The sequence below is a fragment of the Taudactylus pleione genome, unplaced genomic scaffold (assembly GCF_031769625.1).
Source record: "Taudactylus pleione unplaced genomic scaffold, aTauple2 ptg000471l, whole genome shotgun sequence".
NCBI classification, from domain to species: domain Eukaryota; kingdom Metazoa; phylum Chordata; class Amphibia; order Anura; family Myobatrachidae; genus Taudactylus; species Taudactylus pleione.
Window position 1 is genome coordinate 1,584,403 of NW_028284873.1, and position 18,458 is coordinate 1,602,860.

The window sequence follows — 18,458 nt, forward strand, 5'->3', positions numbered from 1 at the left end:
TCAAGATAATAATATGCATAGAGAAGCTTGTACATGTAATTACAGTTTAAAAATAACTTGTTGAAACTAAATGCATAATAGCAATTGCACTGCATGTTAGTCGTCTTAATCTCCCAACAGGGGACATCCAGTATAATCTAGGTATATTACAATACACTTAAACATTCAAGATGTCATTAGGGACAATTTTAGCAGTTCACTCGAATCAACGAGTGAACAATAGTCACGAACATCTAACCCAAAATGGCCCCGCCAGGAGTGAGGACATATAAGGAAACAGGCTACGGCTACTATAGCTCTGTGTAAACGGAGGGTGGTGACGCAACCACACTAAGGCCTCCTGGGTGCATAGTCATCTGATAGGGAGGGCGGACGCTAGGAGACACAATGTACCCAGATCCCCTTGCACATACAGGGTGCACGCAACACGGAAGTAAACACCCGGAAGTGTGGCGCTGTAACACGTGGAGAATAACGAATGAGGAGTATGTCTATAAAAGATGGTTTGAACACTACAAACATCAATTGCCCTTGACAAAGTCTCATGATGAGATGAAACGCGTTGGGTCATTCTGACACTATCTGATTAATTTTAAATCTAATCCCTGTTTGATGGGTATTTCTGTTCTTTTTGTTACTATACTGTTGAATAAACAGTTGTCATATTAATTGTTACCTAGTTATCATTTGACACCATAGCCTCCCCACTCACACCCATCTACAGAGATTGCGGACACAGACTGATACAGGACCAGCAGACTTCATGGTTAGGTAAGTGATTAATCCTGCCTAAAGTAACTGCATTATTGTGTACCTGTCACTCTGACAATACGTTCCTCTCCTGAGGTGGTGAGAGAAGTGGAGGAGAAGCAAGCCACGTTTACAACTAATTTGGTTACGGCTGCATATTCCAACCACCTGCCCACAGTTATTGCCTACCTGGTTCAATATTTACTACGTTATGTGAATACCCTGCCTACAGTTTTTGCCCTCGGGAGCTGCGACCCACCTCTTTCTAGCAGTTCTGGAATCCTGTCCATTTGGGCATTATATCATCTGGGGCTTATTCGCCCTGAACATCCAGCCCCAAGTTTTTGCCCACCAGTTGGTAAAAAGATTGCAATATAGCTATATATAACTTTTTTTGGGACAATCATGGCACCAGGAAGTTTCACTTCATGATCAGACTATCCCCAATCAAGGACTTTGGTCCCGAACACCCAGCCTAAAGTTTTCGCCCACCAGCGTATACTTAAAACTCATTACATATCACTACAATTGTTAACCATACTATTCCATTACACTTTCCAATTGACACTCAAACATTAGACTCCAACACCACAGAGCGCTTTTTCTTTTTTGTTTATTTGTTAAAGGAATTTTGGGATATTTCCTGAAAGAGCAGCTAGTGGTTCAACATCTTGTCTTCCCCCTATGAGCGCCAACTGCTATTATCTGGTTTTGATTTCTGGTTTATTTATCCTGAACTTGGCAGCACTAGAGAGGGACATACATTAATGGGGTTATTAGACTAAAGATCAACTAGACAGGATAGGGCTCACTCATTGTTTGGTAATTTAGAAACAGGAATACCGTTAACACCAGACACACATGTTTTCTATAAAACATTCACTGATCTGGAGAAAACTCTAGACAAAGAAACCAGAGCTTGGTGGGATATCAAAACATTAACATTAAAAGGTTTAATTATACAAAAAACATCGACACACAGCACAGACAATACACCTTTTATGAAAGAATAGAAGGGATCTTCCGAGAATGCTCATTTAGCCTAATGAGATTGATCATTAAGGAAAGGACCTCTGAATTAGCCAATTTGGGAGAACGTATCATACAGCTGGATGGGGAGTTAGAACCATTTAAACATGATTTAGAGTATGCCAATTTAGAAAAACTCATTAAGACCAGACTGGACAGGGAAGAACAAAAAGTTATCGACATAAAAAGATCCAAAATATTAAGAGACATTCGGAATTGGTAATAAGAAACACAAGGTTAATAAACAGACCACACAATCCCACAGTAACAAAACAGTGTGTACGCAATACACCAAAAATATTACCTTGACTCCTAAAAACAATAAAAACACCACAAATATTAGGTCAAATATAGAAGATTGCAATAAAGTACAGAGTGACAGTTGGAGAATTGGTACTCACACCCCACTATACAAAAAACTTAATCTGACATATCAAGAATTTATGACAAGAGTACATACAGTTGCAGTACCACAGGTTAATGATATCAATCTTTTAGAATTATCGGTCTACAGTCAATCATTGACTGAAGACAGTGACACTACCAACATCAGTTTCTCAGTTCATTCTATAGAGGATGTAGAGGAAGCACAAGAGCATATGTCCACTTTAGCCCGACAATCTTTTGAGAGAGGCTGGCAGGATTTGATAGATACCACAAAGAGATCTACCATACATACAGTCCATCCCAATCGCCAAACACAGATTGAGGTTGTCCCTGGTACACTCTTGACCTCGACCTCTCCCAAGACAACAAAATGGGGGGACTCTTTTTTAGAATTGGGAAACACACAGATAACCATGAAAAGAAAATTAGAAGTACTAGAAGGGGATGCCGGGGAGGGGAAAAAAAGCAAGTTAGAAAAAATCGAGCATGCCTAGAGGAAAAACCCATCGGTATATTCAACCTCAGTAAATGTACTCTGATAGGACCACAAATCACCCTTTTGAATAAGGGTTTAAAATTTGCTCCCACCAACAAATTGGACAGATTCCATACTTATTTGGATGTCAAAAATTTCACGAGAAAATTGAGCCTCAAGAAATATTTTTTGGGTAACAATACAGGCAGGCATATCGATCCAGAAGCAGAGATGGACAGATTTAAACATAGTGGTTTAAGACCAGCATCGACATTTAACCCTACACACTTGAAAGGATGTTTCATTCAAACATTTGAGAAAGCAGTTCTTGATGACATTAAAAAATGAGATCCCAAAATTGGTTCCATTAGACCAAACTTAACCAAAAAAGAGTGGGAGGCCCTCAGATCACTGGAGAGGTACAAGGAGATTGTGGTCAAACCCGCAGATAAAGGGGGGGGGATTGTGATCCTCAATAGGTGTGATTATGAGACAGAGGCCCTACGTATCCTTAATGACACCACAACGTATAAAAAAATTAAGGGAAGATCCAACCAGCACATTTCAAAAAGAATTACAGACACTCTTGGATACAGGTAAAAACATAGGGATCCTTAATAAGCAAGAATACAATTTCCTAACCCCATCAAACCCGGTAATACCTGTCTTTTATTACCTCCCCAAAATCCACAAGAATACCACCCATCCCCCAGGAAGACCGATTACATCTGGAATTAACTCCATTACTTCCCCCCTCTCACAGTATATTGATAGTTTCCTACAGAGTTATGTGCAAAAACAACCATCATATATTCGTGATACGACCGAGGTACTCCGAACAATAAGAGATATAGAATGGAAAGACGATTTCTGGCTGATAACAAGTGATGTGACATCACTATATACTGTAATCGACCATAACCAAGGTTTGGATAGTGTAAAGTACTTTCTCGACCAAGATACAGATATGGATGAGGAACAGCGAAATTTCATACTCCACGGCATACAATACATTTTAACACACAATTACATGTGGTTCGGGGGTGATTTCTATTTACAGTGTAGAGGAACAGCGATGGGGACCAAGTTTGCGCCGAGTTACGCTAACCTATTCATGAGTCAATGGGAGGACAACAAGATCTGGTCCAAAGCGGGGCTCGGCGTGAATTTGGTCCTCTGGCGACGCTATATAGATGACGTGTTGTGTATTTGGAGAGGCTATGAACCATCTTTGCTCACATTTCTCTTATATTAATGAGAACAACTGCAACCTTAAGTTTACCTCTACATACAGTAAGACAAATATTGTCTTTTTGGATCTGGAAATTTTCATCCATGACAATAGACTTCACACAAAGACTCATCATAAGGAAGTAGACGTCAATAGCTACATCCTTGCACAAAGCAACCACCATCCGAGTTGGATACAAGGGATACCCAAGGGTCAATTCACACGCTTAAGACGAAACTGCACTACACTGGGTGACTACACTGCACAAGGATCAGATTTAAAACTAAAATTTAAAGAGAAGAATTATAATTTGAAAATAGTAGAAGGAGCCTATAAAGAATTAGAAAGCAGATCTAGAGATACAATATTAGAACATTCTAAGAAAGAATTACCAGCATTGACTGGAAAACATGAAAAAGTTTATTTCGTGACCAATTATTCAGGTGCCTCCAGTAAAGTGCAGAGTATACTTAAAAAACATTGGCACATTCTGAGTCTGGACAACACTTTAAAAACTGTAATACAAGATAAACCAAACGTGGTGTTCCGTAAAGCTCCAGACATAAAACAGAAAATAGTACATAACCATCTCAAAGAGAATGCCAACACCAAAAACACAAGACAGAAGACAATTGATGGGTATAATGTTGGGGAAGGTTTCTACCATTGTGGGAGATGCTCTAATTGTAAATTGTTGGGGTACACTAATACAAGAACCACAACTGTCATCAAATCGAATCAAACCAATAAGGAATATAGGATCAAAGGCACACTTTCATGTGATAGTGACAATTTAATATATATACTTGAATGCCCGTGTGGGCTTCAATATGTGGGACGCACGACAAGAACCCTTAAGTTAAGAATTTACGAACACTGTAGAAATATACATAAGGGACTAGAAAACCACAGTATGTCAGAGCATTTCAAGCTGGCATACAGCTGTAACACCAAAGGTTTGAAATTCACAGGGTTCGATAAGGTTGTCTATAACTGGAGGGGAGGCAACAAATTAGATGTTATAAATCGGAGAGAGAGCAGATGGATTTACGATCTACAAACCCTATATCCTGAAGGACTTAATTTAGATCCTTAAATTAACATAATTATTGATATCATTAAGACAAGTGATATCCATCTAATAATGGATTAATATATTTCCTTTTGGATATTTCCTTTTGGATATACAGTAGAAATATCAATATTTATATCGGACGTATCCCCGATTTGTCAATCACACAATAATGGAATTTTGTGATATCCCTAGTTGTTTGAACTTTATATTTATATTTATAGTATTTGACAATTTGTATTTATTTATTTATTATTTTTTTGTACTTAATATCGGGACATTTTATGATAAATAATCAATACATAAGTCATATGTCTTAAATCACATTTAATCCATTAATTCAAGATGTCATTAGGGACAATTTTAGCAGTTCACTCGATTCAACGAGTGAACAATAGTCACGAACATCTAACCCAAAATGGCCGCCGCCAGGAGTGAGGACATATAAGGAAACAGGCTCCGGCTACTCTAGCTCTGTGTAAACGGAGGGCGGTGGCGCAACCACACTAAGGCCTCCTGGGTGCATAGTCATCTGACAGGGAGGGCGGACGCTAGGAGACACAATGTACCCAGATCCCCTTGCACATACAGGGTGCACGCAACCCGGAAGTAAACACCCGGAAGTGTGGCGCTGTAACACGTGGAGAATAACGAATGAGGAGTATGTCTATAAAAGATGGTTTGAACACTACAAACATCAATTGCCCTTGACAAAGTCTCATGATGAGATGAAACGCGTTGGGTCATTCTGACACTATCTGATTAATTTTAAATCTAATCCCTGTTTGATGGGTATTTCTGTTCTTTTTGTAATTATACTGTTGAATAAACAGTTGTCATATTAATTGTTACCTAGTTATCATTTGGCACCATAGCCTCCCCACTCACACCCATATACAGAGATTGCGGACATAGACTGATACAGGACCAGCAGACTTCATGGTCAGGTAAGTGATTAATCCTGCCTAAAGTAACTGCATTATGGTGTACCTGTCACTCTGACAATACGTTCCTCTCCTGAGGTGGTGAGAGAAGTGGAGGAGAAGCAAGCCACGTTTACAACTAATTTGGTTACGGCTGCATATTCCAACCACCTGCCCACAGTTATTGCCTACCTGGTTCAATATTTACTACGTTATGTGAATACCCTGCCTACAGTTTTTGACCTCGGGAGCTGCGACCCACCTCTTTCTAGCAGTTCTGGAATCCTGTCCATTTGGGCATTATATCATCTGGGGCTTATTCGCCCTGAACATCCAGCCCCAAGTTTTTGCCCACCAGTTGGTAAAAAGATTGCATTATAGCTATATATAACTTTTTTTGGGACAATCATGGCACCAGGAAGTTTCACTTCATGATCAGACTATCCCCAATCAAGGACTTTGGTCCCGAACACCCAGTCTAAAGTTTTCGCCCACCAGCGTATACTTAAAACTCATTACATATCACTACAATTGTTAACCATACTATTCCATTACACTTTCCAATTGACACTCAAACATTAGACTCCAACACCACAGAGTGCTTTTTCTTTTTTGTTTATTTGTTAAAGGAATTTTTGGGATATTTCCTGAAAGAGCAGCTAGTGGTTCAACATCTTGTCTTCCCCCTATGAGCGCCGATTGCTATTATCTGGTTTTAAACTGGAAAAGGTTATGGTTCACTGTGCACCGGCCATTCCTAATGTATATGGCATAGGGTTTATAGCAGATGGTCAAATTAATAAATATGAAAAAGATTATGAACAGATAGCAAACAACGACCTCTATTCAATATTAAATATGAATAAAATTTTTTATAAATAAATACAAAAAAATACATATTAGTATGGCTAAAAATAAGTGTATGCAATGATTATAAGAAGTGTATTTATGAACGGAGAAAAAAGAAAAGAAAAATGATTAAAAATGATTAAAAAATAATAATAATTAAAAAATAATAATTCAAAAAAATATAAAAAATAAATAGTAAAAATTCCAATATTGAGTATTGATCACATTGAGTATGTAGGGACCAGTTGTTATGGGAGCTGGTTGTACAGACATATAGTGGGCTGAAATTAAAGAATTATTATCGATGAGGGCAGCAGGGGTGACCAGTATTGTTAAGTAATTAGTAAAATAGCAGACTTGTTCCAATTCATAAGATGGTTTGAATTTCTAAGTCCACATTGAGTCCTGTAGGGACTAAGGTTTTCAGGCTCATGATCCACTTAATTTCCTCCCTGTTCAGTTTTTTGTTGTAATCTCCTACTCTCCAGTTGGGTTTAACTAATTGAATGCCTACAAATCTCAATTTGGAGGCATCTTGATTGTGTTTATTTTTGAAGTGTAGTGACACACTATGCTCCTCAAAGCCTTTCTGAATATTTCTTCTGTGTTCCCCTATTCTCTGTCTTAAACATCTGGTGGTCTTCCCGACATACTGTTTGTCGCATGGACAATTGAGGAGGTATATTACACCTCTGGTGTCGCAGGTTATCATTTCCTTAATTTTGTGGGTATTGCCCGTAGTGCTTGATTTAAAAGTCAAGGTTGGTGCCGTGGTCCGATGGTGGATTGTTCTACAATGTGGACTTAGAAATTCACACCATCTTATGAATTGAAACAAGTCTGTTTAAGATTACATCATCTATTTTACTAATTACTTAACAATTCTGGTCACCCCTGCTGCCCTGATCGATAATAATTCTTTAATTTCAGCCCACTATATGTCAGTACAACCAGCTCCCATAACAACCGGTCCCTACATGCTCAATGTGATCAATAGTCAATATTGGAATTTTTATTATTTATTTATTATATTTTTTTGAATTATTATTTTTTAATTATTATTATTTTTTAATCATTTTCTTTTTTCTCCGTTCATAAATACACTTCTTATAATCATCACATACACTTATTTTTATCCATACTAATATGTATTTTTTTGTATTTATTTATACATTTTTTTATTCATATTTAATATTGAATAGAGGTCGTTTGCTATATGTTCATAATCTTTTTCATATTTATTAATTTGACCATCTGCTATAAACCCTATGCCATATACATTAGGAATGGCCGGTGCACAGTCAACCATCACCTTCTCCAGTTTAAGTGTATTGTAATATACCTAAATTATACTGGATGTCCCCTGTTGGGAGTTTAAGACGACTAACATGCAGCGCAATTGCTATTATGCATTTAATTTCAACAAGTTATTTTTAAACTGTAATTACATGTACAAGCTTCTCTATGCATATTATTATCCTGATTCTTCTCGTATGTGTCCCTGTTCCCTGCCCCTAATGTAATTTCCCCTCACTGTACCTCACTACACACCACTCTGGACATGAGCTAATCTTGTTTGCACCTGATCAGCTTTAACATCAAGAGGCGTGGAAATGTAATACCCACCAATTAGAGACTGGAGGAGTGTCTCTAACCACCGTATATACAGACATCATGTAACCATCTTATCTACCTTGAAAAAGGCCGCCAAAGCCGGCGGAAACTCGTTGAAGACACTAACCACTGTTAACTTCATCGTCATCCTGGATCGTGTGGGACCCGCAAAGGAAAAAGCTACCCGCTGCACACCTGCCGCCACGAGCTCCAAGACGTTACACGGAGGGAACCCAGACCGCGGCAGCATGAGCAGCTTCACCGACTGGGGTAAGTCATCTACCTGTGCACCTCTGACCTGAGGCCGGCACCACCCGCTAGCCGTCGTGGAGAATTCCCCCCGGCAGTGAGGGTGAGACCACGGTCAGACGGATCGTACCAGCACAGGGAAACAAGGGTTTCCTAGCAGTTTTAGCACGGCCTAAGGGTTCTCCCCCCCGATTGCCGGGCTCCTTCACTGCTGGCACCCAGTTCCTCCGGGCCGCTGAGGCGCTCTTGAATTTGCCCCAAAGAACCCCCAGTCTTGTCTGGATAGCAGTGAAGCTGCACTGTGCGGACCACGGCTACTGCAGAGCCGTGGTTACGGGGGTCACCACCTATATTCTGGATGACACCCATTGGAATACAATTTATACTCTTAAGCTTGGGTTTATTTCATCTACACACAGCTACATATAACCCTAACTAAAGACATGGACCATTTCTTTTAAGGCTTCATTGACTGCTACAATTCCAACTTTTGGATCCTGTGTCCGATCAGCTGCACATTTTAATACTTCATTTTTTATAATTTTTTGGAACTCTTACTCATTTTATATGCATTTTTCCCCTTGCAATTTAAGTTTACTTACAACTCCCCCATCTAACAGTTGTCCGCACATGTCCACCCTTCCCTTCCCGAGTGTGTCATTTAAATATCCATTTTTATTGTGTGTTATATCTACCATTTATGTAGAATAAATTACATTTATGATATATATATATATATATATATATATATATATATATATATATGCCTGATTCTATGGTGCATGTTAGGCTGTACATTGTGACACCTTTTGCAGTGTCCAGTTCACACACTACTTTCTCCACTAATTCGTTTTTGGGCCTCAACCCACACCTGTTACCAGGCAGCATAATTTACTCTTTAGGATTGAGCGCTTGATGTTGCAAACATTATACTTTTGTCCTTTATACTGAAGATAATACTGCAGATATGTTCACAAATGGACTAATGTCACATTTACTATACATGTTCATAGGGAAATGTGGAATGAAAATGTTTTCACTGTTTTATGTTTCAATGCATAACCCCTGTTTCGGTTACAGGTAATTTACCAAATGTTCAAGGGATGAGGTAAAAATTAGTTTGTAGTAGCCAGATACAGTCTGGCTACTACAGTGTTAGAGAGAAGTGACCTCCAGAGCTATCTCCTGGTCCTACTATGAAGTCTAGAAATAACACTTAGCAAGATGGCCACTGGAGTCCTTACTGAGCATGCAGGACCCAGCAAAGCAGCACCATCTGTAGTTGAACCTGTATACAGTGGCAGATTTTACCTAGGGACTGCAGGACTGCAACCCCCATAATAAAATCTGCCACCTCCAGTGAGAAGTTGTAGTCGTGCACTGGCTACACTCGCAGTGACTACCTAAGGGAAGCACCATCACTTAATCATACACAGGACAGGCAGTCTCTGGGACTGCCAGTCTGGAACATGATAACAGTGAGCGTGCTTTCAGTGGAAAACCACTCCCCTGTCTGGCCATCAGACTTACCTTACTCTTTGTGGCTGATGCAGTCCCAAGAAGCTGATGCAGTCCCTAGAAGCTGGGCTTATGCGCATGCACCGGTCTGCCGATGTTTATGCACTTGCACCGGTCCCAGCATGCGCAATGGACCTGGCAAGCAAAGAGACACAGGCACTGGGCACTGCAGTCCAGGACCGAAAAGCAGCATAGCAGGCAGCCCCCCTCCTCAAGAATGGTAGGTGCTGCCACTGTATGAATAAGTGTTAGAGTGTACTACACAGACATGCAGCACATACACAGGGCCAGCAACTGAAATCTCGGCGCCCGGTACATTGATGTGTCTGGGGGCCCCACCTATTCATCCCGATCCTGCACATCCCTGCCCTGTATGTGTGAAGCATGATAATGTTAACTGAAAGATATGCCAACATTTAAATAAAATAAAAATACACTATGACTTACCACACTGTCTCTCTGTTACTGATGATGCAGGCTGCAGTTCTTGTCTTCCGTCTCTTGCAAGGTCTTCTTGATGACAGTGTTGTGGATGGCTCGGGGGTAGGAGGGATGGTGTCTGCAGCCAGACATCCTCGGTCCTCAGCCTCTCATTACCTTCCTCAGCCCAAAATCCCCCTGTCCCCAGCCCCTATCCTCAGACCCCAGCCCCTATCACCTTCTGCCCCCCATTACCTTCCTCCATCCCCATCCCCTTCCTCTTGCCTTAGGCACCATCACCTTCCTCTGTGTCCAGCCCATCACCTTCTGCGTCCAGCCCCCTTCATCTTCCTTTGCTCCCTTCACCTTCCTCCGTCCCCAGACAAAAATACCTTCTTCTGCTTCCAACCCGTCACCTTCTTCCCCAGCCCCATCACCTTCCTCTGCCCCAGCCTCCCTCATCTTTCTTTGCCCCCCTTCACCACCTTCTGCCACAGCCCCAATCACCTTCCTCTGCCCCAGCCTCCCTCATCTTCCTCTGCCCCTTCACCTTCCTCTGCTTCCAGCCCATCACCTTCTGCCCCAGCCCACATCACCTTCCTCTGTCCCCAGCCTCCTTCACCTTCCTCTTCCCCCAGCCTCCTTCACCTTCCTCAGCGTCCAGCCCCTGTCACCTTCTGCCCTCAGCGCATCACCTTCCTCTGTCCCTAGCTCCATCCCTAACGGCAGCTGCAACTCCTTACCACCGCAAAGGTGCAGCCTGCCTGGTGGCTGCCCGGGGATCAGTCCACTTCAGCCCGGGCAGGGAAGACGTGCGGTGACGTGACCTATGATGTCACACCGCCGCATTGCAGAGTTAAAGGTCATGCCTGACTCGGGCCGCAGCTGAGCCATCTGGAAGAGCCCAGCGCTGCCCGGGCCAGGCTACAAGGGACCTGGAGCTGGGGCCGGGCGGTGACTATGGGTCCCGGCGGCTGCGGATGGAACAGTGAGTCCGCCGTCCACGGCCCCATGTTGTGCCTGTCTGGCCCTCGGGGCCCCCTGGACCTTGGGGCCCGATACAAGTGTCCCCTTAGTCCCCCCCTGTCGCTGGGCCTGCACATACATTCTTCTGGGAAAATAGTATATCAGCTACTGCTACTCTTATAGGACAACCACTTGCTCTGTATTACATACTGTTACCGCTGACAACCGCTGTTATCCTAAATAAACCTTCTATTCTGTTTAAGGATGAACTATCTGGACTAAATTCTTTTTCATATTACGCTGGTGCCTATTGTTTTACACATATCAATATTTTGCTCTTCACAAATCACCTCTAGAATGTAAGTAGCTCTGCAATTAACAACCCCCTGTAACATGTGGCAAATTAGTATTAGTGTAATTGAATATCCTACCAATACTCACTAGTCAGACTCGCATGTAATTGAATCTCCCTCAGACTATTAGAAATAAAACCTTTACCATTGAGGAGCCCATTTATCAAAGTGTATTTGAGGTAAAATACCCCAAAACTTCTCGGGGGTTTACCTCAAATACTAAGTATCCCCCGAATGTATGAAGGAGGGACCGCAGCAGGTATCTCCGATACCTGCTGTGATCCCTCCATTGCCGCTGGCAGCCGCCTCCCCCATAGCTTTCTATGGGGGATGCGATGCTACCAAATTTACCAATATCCAGAATGCGACGCATTCCAGATATTGGCCCCCGCAGCTAACGCCATCTGAAGATGACGTTAGCCGCTGTACCCTATGGGCTACACCGGGCACTATTAGCCAGCGGAGGGATCCGCTGTAACCCTCCCTGGCTATGGCAGATGTGTATGTGTAGTCTGCGGGACTGCGCATGCACAACACCCCCTGCACTGGCCGGCAGCTCTCCGGAGACATCGCAGGGACGGGCTCCTTTCGGAGCCTTATCCCTACAAGTCCAGGATGATACATCCAGCCAATAGGATCGCTTTTTGCAATGCGATCAGGGACTTTACTGGCATGCCCTGATCGCATTGCAAAAGCGATCATTGATAAATGCGCCCCTAAGACTTTTTCAGCTTATTGGTCTCCCCACTCACATCTCACAATGGTGAACAATACACTTTATTGGGTGCTGTACTACATAAACAGAGGATACCCGGCAATATCTGTTTTAGCGCTCTGCTCCCGAGACTCCACTAAAAGTAAGCAGCAGGTTAGGTAAAATATAACGATAACAAGAAATGTTCCTTTACGTTATAGGTGTAACATCCAAGCACTGTAATCAATTTCTATGAAAACATCACAATACTTCCAACGCACTTGCAACTATTATATTGTCTTACTTCTATAGGCAACAAAGGCTAGGGGGAAAAAAAAAACACAATATTGTACATATTACAGGAAAAGTTGCTTGTCTGGTTTTTTTATATGTGAAAGAAGAGGACCATCTATATTTCTCACACTATGCAGTATATTTATAAGTGTGTTTGGATCTGGGCTTAAAGTGGGCCGGAACTGCGTTCCGTCACTACTATTTGGAGAAGGAACCAGTTCCAGCCCAGCTCAGCGCCGCTGGGAGGCTCCATTTGCCGGGCGCCCACTGAGATTTTGTTACAAGCAGGCGCCCGGTTTCTTCCCCACTGCGCCAGCAGCAGCTGGAGGTTGGAGTTCACTCTTGAGCTCCGGCTTCCGCAATGTGTACTATGGGAGAGATGTCATGACCAAGGTCATGCATGTGCCTATGCCCTGAGAAGGGCCAGTATTGCTGAAGCACCATAGTATCGCTCAGCTGCCTCAGTGAGATTTTCTTGATAGCAGCAATATAATATCATCACTATCGACGCTTCTTTATCAGTTGCCTAATCTCCCGGAACGTCTGTGGGACTCCAGATTTTTAGGGACAGTTGGCCCCCTTTTGCATCCTATCCACTTCCTAGAGAAATAGGTGGGACAGGGAAGCGATGACACGATTGTCAGGGAATCACGTCATCTTGGATCCACCCCCTCATCATAATTTTGCAATTCACTATCGTGAATGACACAAAGCTCCCAGCCCCACCTCCTACAGTAATCACCTGCATGTCTCCCCAGAGAACTCTCCCAGAGGAGAAACATTTAATGTTGGCATGTATGAAATAGACCCCTGAATCTGTAATAGAGAATTTCCACATGTTCCCTGCATAAGGTATAACCTGGGTTTATTCATCAATACCTATGTCTACAATGATAATACAAACGTTTTACTTTTTATTTCGAAAGCGCTAATCATAGTCCCCAAACAGCAGTGTTGCTCATAATAATAATCTACGTTATCGCTCTGTAATTACCTGTTTTATCCTTAGTATTCCTATAAAAACTCTAGTTCATATGATTGGAGTAAAAGTCACTCCATAAACTAAACAACATTATATAACACACAACTGACATTAATACATACACTGTAAAGTATATACTTATTTTTTGTGAATAGTAATGCCATTGCTTATTGTGGAGAGTAGCACTGTGCTACAGTAAAATATAATTTATATTGGGAGTAGTGTTGTCACCTGACTCATTTTTAAAGTGTTCTCTGACAGTATGCACACTATCAGGGCAAGTAAAACACCCATGGATATGAGGATCACTTCATACAGGTACCTTTCCTTCTTACAATCTAAGGATTGTATCATATATTAAAATAAATAATGTACCCACATACTGTTAATATCATTCTCTCCATTGTTCTGTGGGGCAATTCAATTATAGTGGATGTGTGGTCACCATGTACATCTGCACACATCCCTGATAATTACGTGATGAGGCGTTTGATAATTCCCTTTGCACCTCTATGGAAATATGTGCAATGACGGTGGGTGCGAGGTGCCGGTGCATGAACTGTTACTCTGCACCTCGTGGACATCGTTGCTAAGGTCCCATTTAATCATCGATCAGGGCATGAGTTGGCTCCCAAAATCGCATTGCAGGATGCAATTATACCACCCAGATGTATTTATTAGCACACGCAGGGACAGGGAATCCAAAAGGAGCTGGTCCCTGCGATGTGCTCAGAGTGCAGAGATCCCATCAGCAATCTCTTCACTCCTGTGCCAGGAACCAGGGGTGTATTTATAATAGGTGCAGGGTGTGTGGTGCACACAGGCCCCTGGGTGCAGGGGGGGCCCGCACCGCACACCTTGCACCCATATTATACTTACATCTCTGGTGTCCCACATCGGCGCCGGTGTAAGCGCTGTAAAACCACCTGGAAAATGACAGCCGTGGCCATTTTCCCACCATTTTGCGCATGCACAGTACAGTGAAAATGGCCACCGCATGCGCTATAGACTCTGGGTACACTCTAGTGCCCAGAGTCTATCACTGCGGCACTGCGCTCAGTGCGCTGCCGGTTGCCAGACTGAGAGGAGGGGGCCCGTGACGGAAACTGCACATGGGCTCCCTCCTTTCTTGAAACGCCCCTGCCAGTAACCCTTCTCCCGTAAATTTTACAAAGTGTTGCCCAAAAGGCAACAGCAGCACAACGCCAACTTTAGATCAGGGGTGGATCTAGACTTTTCTGTTAGGGGGGGTGGTTTAAGAATGATTGTTGACTCCTCCCCTCTCTACTCTTACTCCTCCCACTACCAGTCCTTACCTCAAATTTGCAATATGTAGAGTTCTGCCATCTTCCGCACTCCGTCCCAGTATTTTGCAGATAGTTACCCTCATCAGTTACTATCCACGTGGACATAGAGTGGAAATAGTAACCTGTGGCAAACGAAGCGAGCCACCTTACCCTAAGCGTGGCGAGCTGAGCGAACCCACAAAGGGTAAAAGCTCTACTATTGGTGGCCAGATACTACAGTGGAGACAAAATAATGGCGCTATTAGGGCATGGAACCGCACTTTCACCCTCGCTCCACATCACGTCAGCTACATTCACTGAAGGGGATCTATACACAATCCAGTATTTTCTCAGCTCTATAACTGGGATGGGGCTTGGCCTCAGTAGGTGTCCTCTGGATGAGCCAATGCCTGCCTTATTGTATTTATTCTTTATTGCATGGCTTTGAAGAAACAGATTTATTCTTATTATTATTATTATTAAAAAGGGGCAAAAGTTAATTAATTCAAGACCGACTTTTAGTATAAAACTTGACAGCACAATGCAGTAGTATTTGAATATATACACAACCACACACATCCTGTATATGTAAAGCCTGGCTGTTTAGCAGTACAAATCTGCTGTAGGCACTGGGCAGCTGCTGTCTGTGAGGCTACAAGTGTCAGCATGCTGGTACTTGCAGTTCAATGCCATTTGCCAGGAGGCACCGGCAGCAGGGGGTAATACTGACCGATGTGCTGCACTCCTCCCGGATCATATAAATCCTCTGCACCATCCTGATCGGCAGCTCCTGCTCCGGGCAGCCGTGCGTAGCTCTCCAGCAGCTCTAAAACCCGCCCAATGCCCAGTGCCGCCATCGTGCCCGACTCCAAAGTAGAGAGAGATGCTAAGCTCACAGTGGTCCCGCTCCTCACAGTGACGTCACACTGGACCTCGTCGTTAGGTGCGCAGCATCATGACTGCACAACGGCCATAACTCGACCTGCTCACTGTAGCCCTGACGGAGCGCGGGTGGGTGTAAGCTCGAAATTTGGTGTTACAGGTGGTGAACGCCCTGATCGTCCCCCCCACCCCCACCTGGATCCACCACTGCTTCAGATTGCATTAGCTGCAGGGACCAAACTCCGCTGGTAAATCCTACAGTATCGCATCCCCCATAGAAACCTATGGAGACTGTGGGGCCCATTTATCAAAGTGAATTTGAGGTAAATTTCCTGAAAACACATGTTTTCGGGGGTTTACCTCAAATACTTCGTATCCCCCGGATGTATGAAGGAGGGACCGCAGCAGGTATCTCCGATACCTGCTGCGATCCCTCCATTGCCGCCGGCAGCCGCATCCCCCATAGGTTTCTATGGGGGATACGATGCTGCAAAATGTATCAATATCGGGAATGCGAAGCCCCAGCAGCTAACGCTATCCGCTTTAGTCTATGTGGACTCACCACATATCAGCCGGCGGAGGGATCTGCCAGATCCCTCCGCCGGCAATGGGCGACGCTCATGTGCAGTCCGCGGGACTGCGCATGCGCAGAAGCCCTGACTGCCCTCATGAGACATCGCAGGGACGGGCTCTTTTCGGAGCCCGTCTCCCTGCATGTCCCGGATAATACATCCGGCAGATATGATCGCATTTTGCAATGCGATCATGGGCGGTACTGCATGCCCTGATCGCATTGCAAAATGCGATCATTAATAAATGGGCCCCTGTGGCTGCTGTCGAAAACGGAGGGACCTCCTTCATACCGATGAGTTCTCTTACATCCTTGCCCCAATCACGCTACATACGTGTGCACGCATTGCCCTAAGCGATCACCTGCAGCAGAGTACGCTATGGTACGCTATGCTGCGCACTGCAATCGTACCATGCAATCCTATGGAGTCACGGTGCAAACACAGTGCACATATCTGCTTGCGGGCACACGCCTCGCATCATGCGTGAAACGATTTGCCGCGTACGTAACAAAGATGCAAGAGGACATATCTGTACATTAGTGTGATACTAAATATTTGCAGGTATCCCCTGAAAACTGGTGTTTTGTAGGAATATGCTGCAAATATTTAACGATAAATAGGTCCTTAATAAGTTAACCTTTGTGACTTTTAACATCCTTATATTTCACATTAGGGGATACATTATTATATACAGTATATTACGCAAAAGTATTCTATACAGTCTACTAGACCAGAAACATAAACACTCCCATTTTCCTGGATCCTCTTTGCATTCTGTAGCTGTGCCTATTAAGCAGAACATATGCTCCTATCTGAGCACACACGTGTGTACATAAACATATATACTGTATGAAATCATTGCTACTGTCAGTGATAACAAACCACTCATGTCACCCAACCTGTGCTCTCTGTGGTAATATTACATTTACTGTTTCCTATAACCTTATTTTATGCAACACAGCTGTTATTTGTAACATAAGCCCTCAGTGTAATGAGTAGAGTATTCCTTCTTACCGAGGACAAGAGCCAGCAGCAGGTGCTCGGTGAGGTACGGCGCGTCCATCAGTGTCTGCTCGCCCAGCACCACACATGGGGAATCAGAGCCAGGCAGAATCAGACAGGCAATGGGACCCTGCCCCAGCAGCTCTGCGGAGTTCAGGAATCAGGGTCTCGGTATATTGTGCTGCTGCAAGTAAGATACACAGTGCAGACTGTGCTTGGAGTTGGACGGGAGGTGACTGACTCAGCTCAAAGCTCCTTTAATCCCTGGGACATGCCCCTCCTCTGTTCCTTCAACCAGCCCAGCCCTACACTGTCCAAAACAGTCACACGGTGACATGTTATATACGTACAACAGCATTCACAGACCACACAAATGACAATTATGTGTCTGATGTCCTACTGCCAATTACACTTCAGCACTGGAGTGTAATGATTTTTTATAGGCTCATTAAAAATAATAACTATTAAACATTGCTCAGTTTATTTTAATGTTTTATTTTCCTATACATGAATCTGACAACTTAGTGTATAAGGTTTGGTCTGTTTAAAGGAATATACAACGTATATGGGATAGTGTACTGTAATTTATGAGAGTTTTAGAATTTACAGGGGAGTTCCACAGCCTAATCATACCTGCTTTCTGGTGGTAAATAGGGGTGTGCAATCGGTACCACCGCAGAGTTCAACGGCTCTGTGGGCGGCACCATCAACGCTCCATGGCCCTAGCTTCTGGCTAGCAGGGTGCCTGGAAGAGTACCCTTCAGCCAGGATTACTTGTGCAGTGCCACATGGAGCGTCCTGTGGATGTTCCAAATGGGCACACTGCATCCTGTGCAGACAAAGCAGTCTGCGCTGCTCTGACCGGTGATGCCGGTCCCGCCCCTTTTGCACAACGCTAAGATATCGCACT

The 18,458-nt window shown here is 43.5% G+C and overlaps 2 protein-coding genes across 4 annotated transcripts in view; one reads left to right on the plus strand and one right to left on the minus strand.

Annotated features, from left to right (window-relative positions):
* LOC148504011 (uncharacterized) overlaps nucleotides 1-5,864 on the plus strand; it is a 60,463-nt gene extending 54,599 nt beyond the window's left edge. For all 3 annotated transcript variants that reach the window (XM_088448899.1, XM_088448901.1, XM_088448900.1), the window contains one exon: nucleotides 847-5,864. In XM_088448899.1, coding sequence (XP_088305025.1) covers nucleotides 3,835-4,968 — 1,134 coding nt within the window. In that variant the 5' untranslated portion in view covers nucleotides 847-3,834 and the 3' untranslated portion in view covers nucleotides 4,969-5,864. The remainder of the gene's footprint in view (nucleotides 1-846) is intronic.
* The window catches only part of BTC (betacellulin), a 137,935-nt gene extending 120,172 nt beyond the window's left edge, over nucleotides 1-17,763 (minus strand). The window contains exon 1 of the mRNA XM_088448879.1: nucleotides 17,561-17,763. Within this exon, the coding sequence (XP_088305005.1) occupies nucleotides 17,561-17,609 (49 nt within the window). The 5' untranslated portion in view covers nucleotides 17,610-17,763. The remainder of the gene's footprint in view (nucleotides 1-17,560) is intronic.
* Nucleotides 17,764-18,458: the final 695 nt, after the last annotated feature.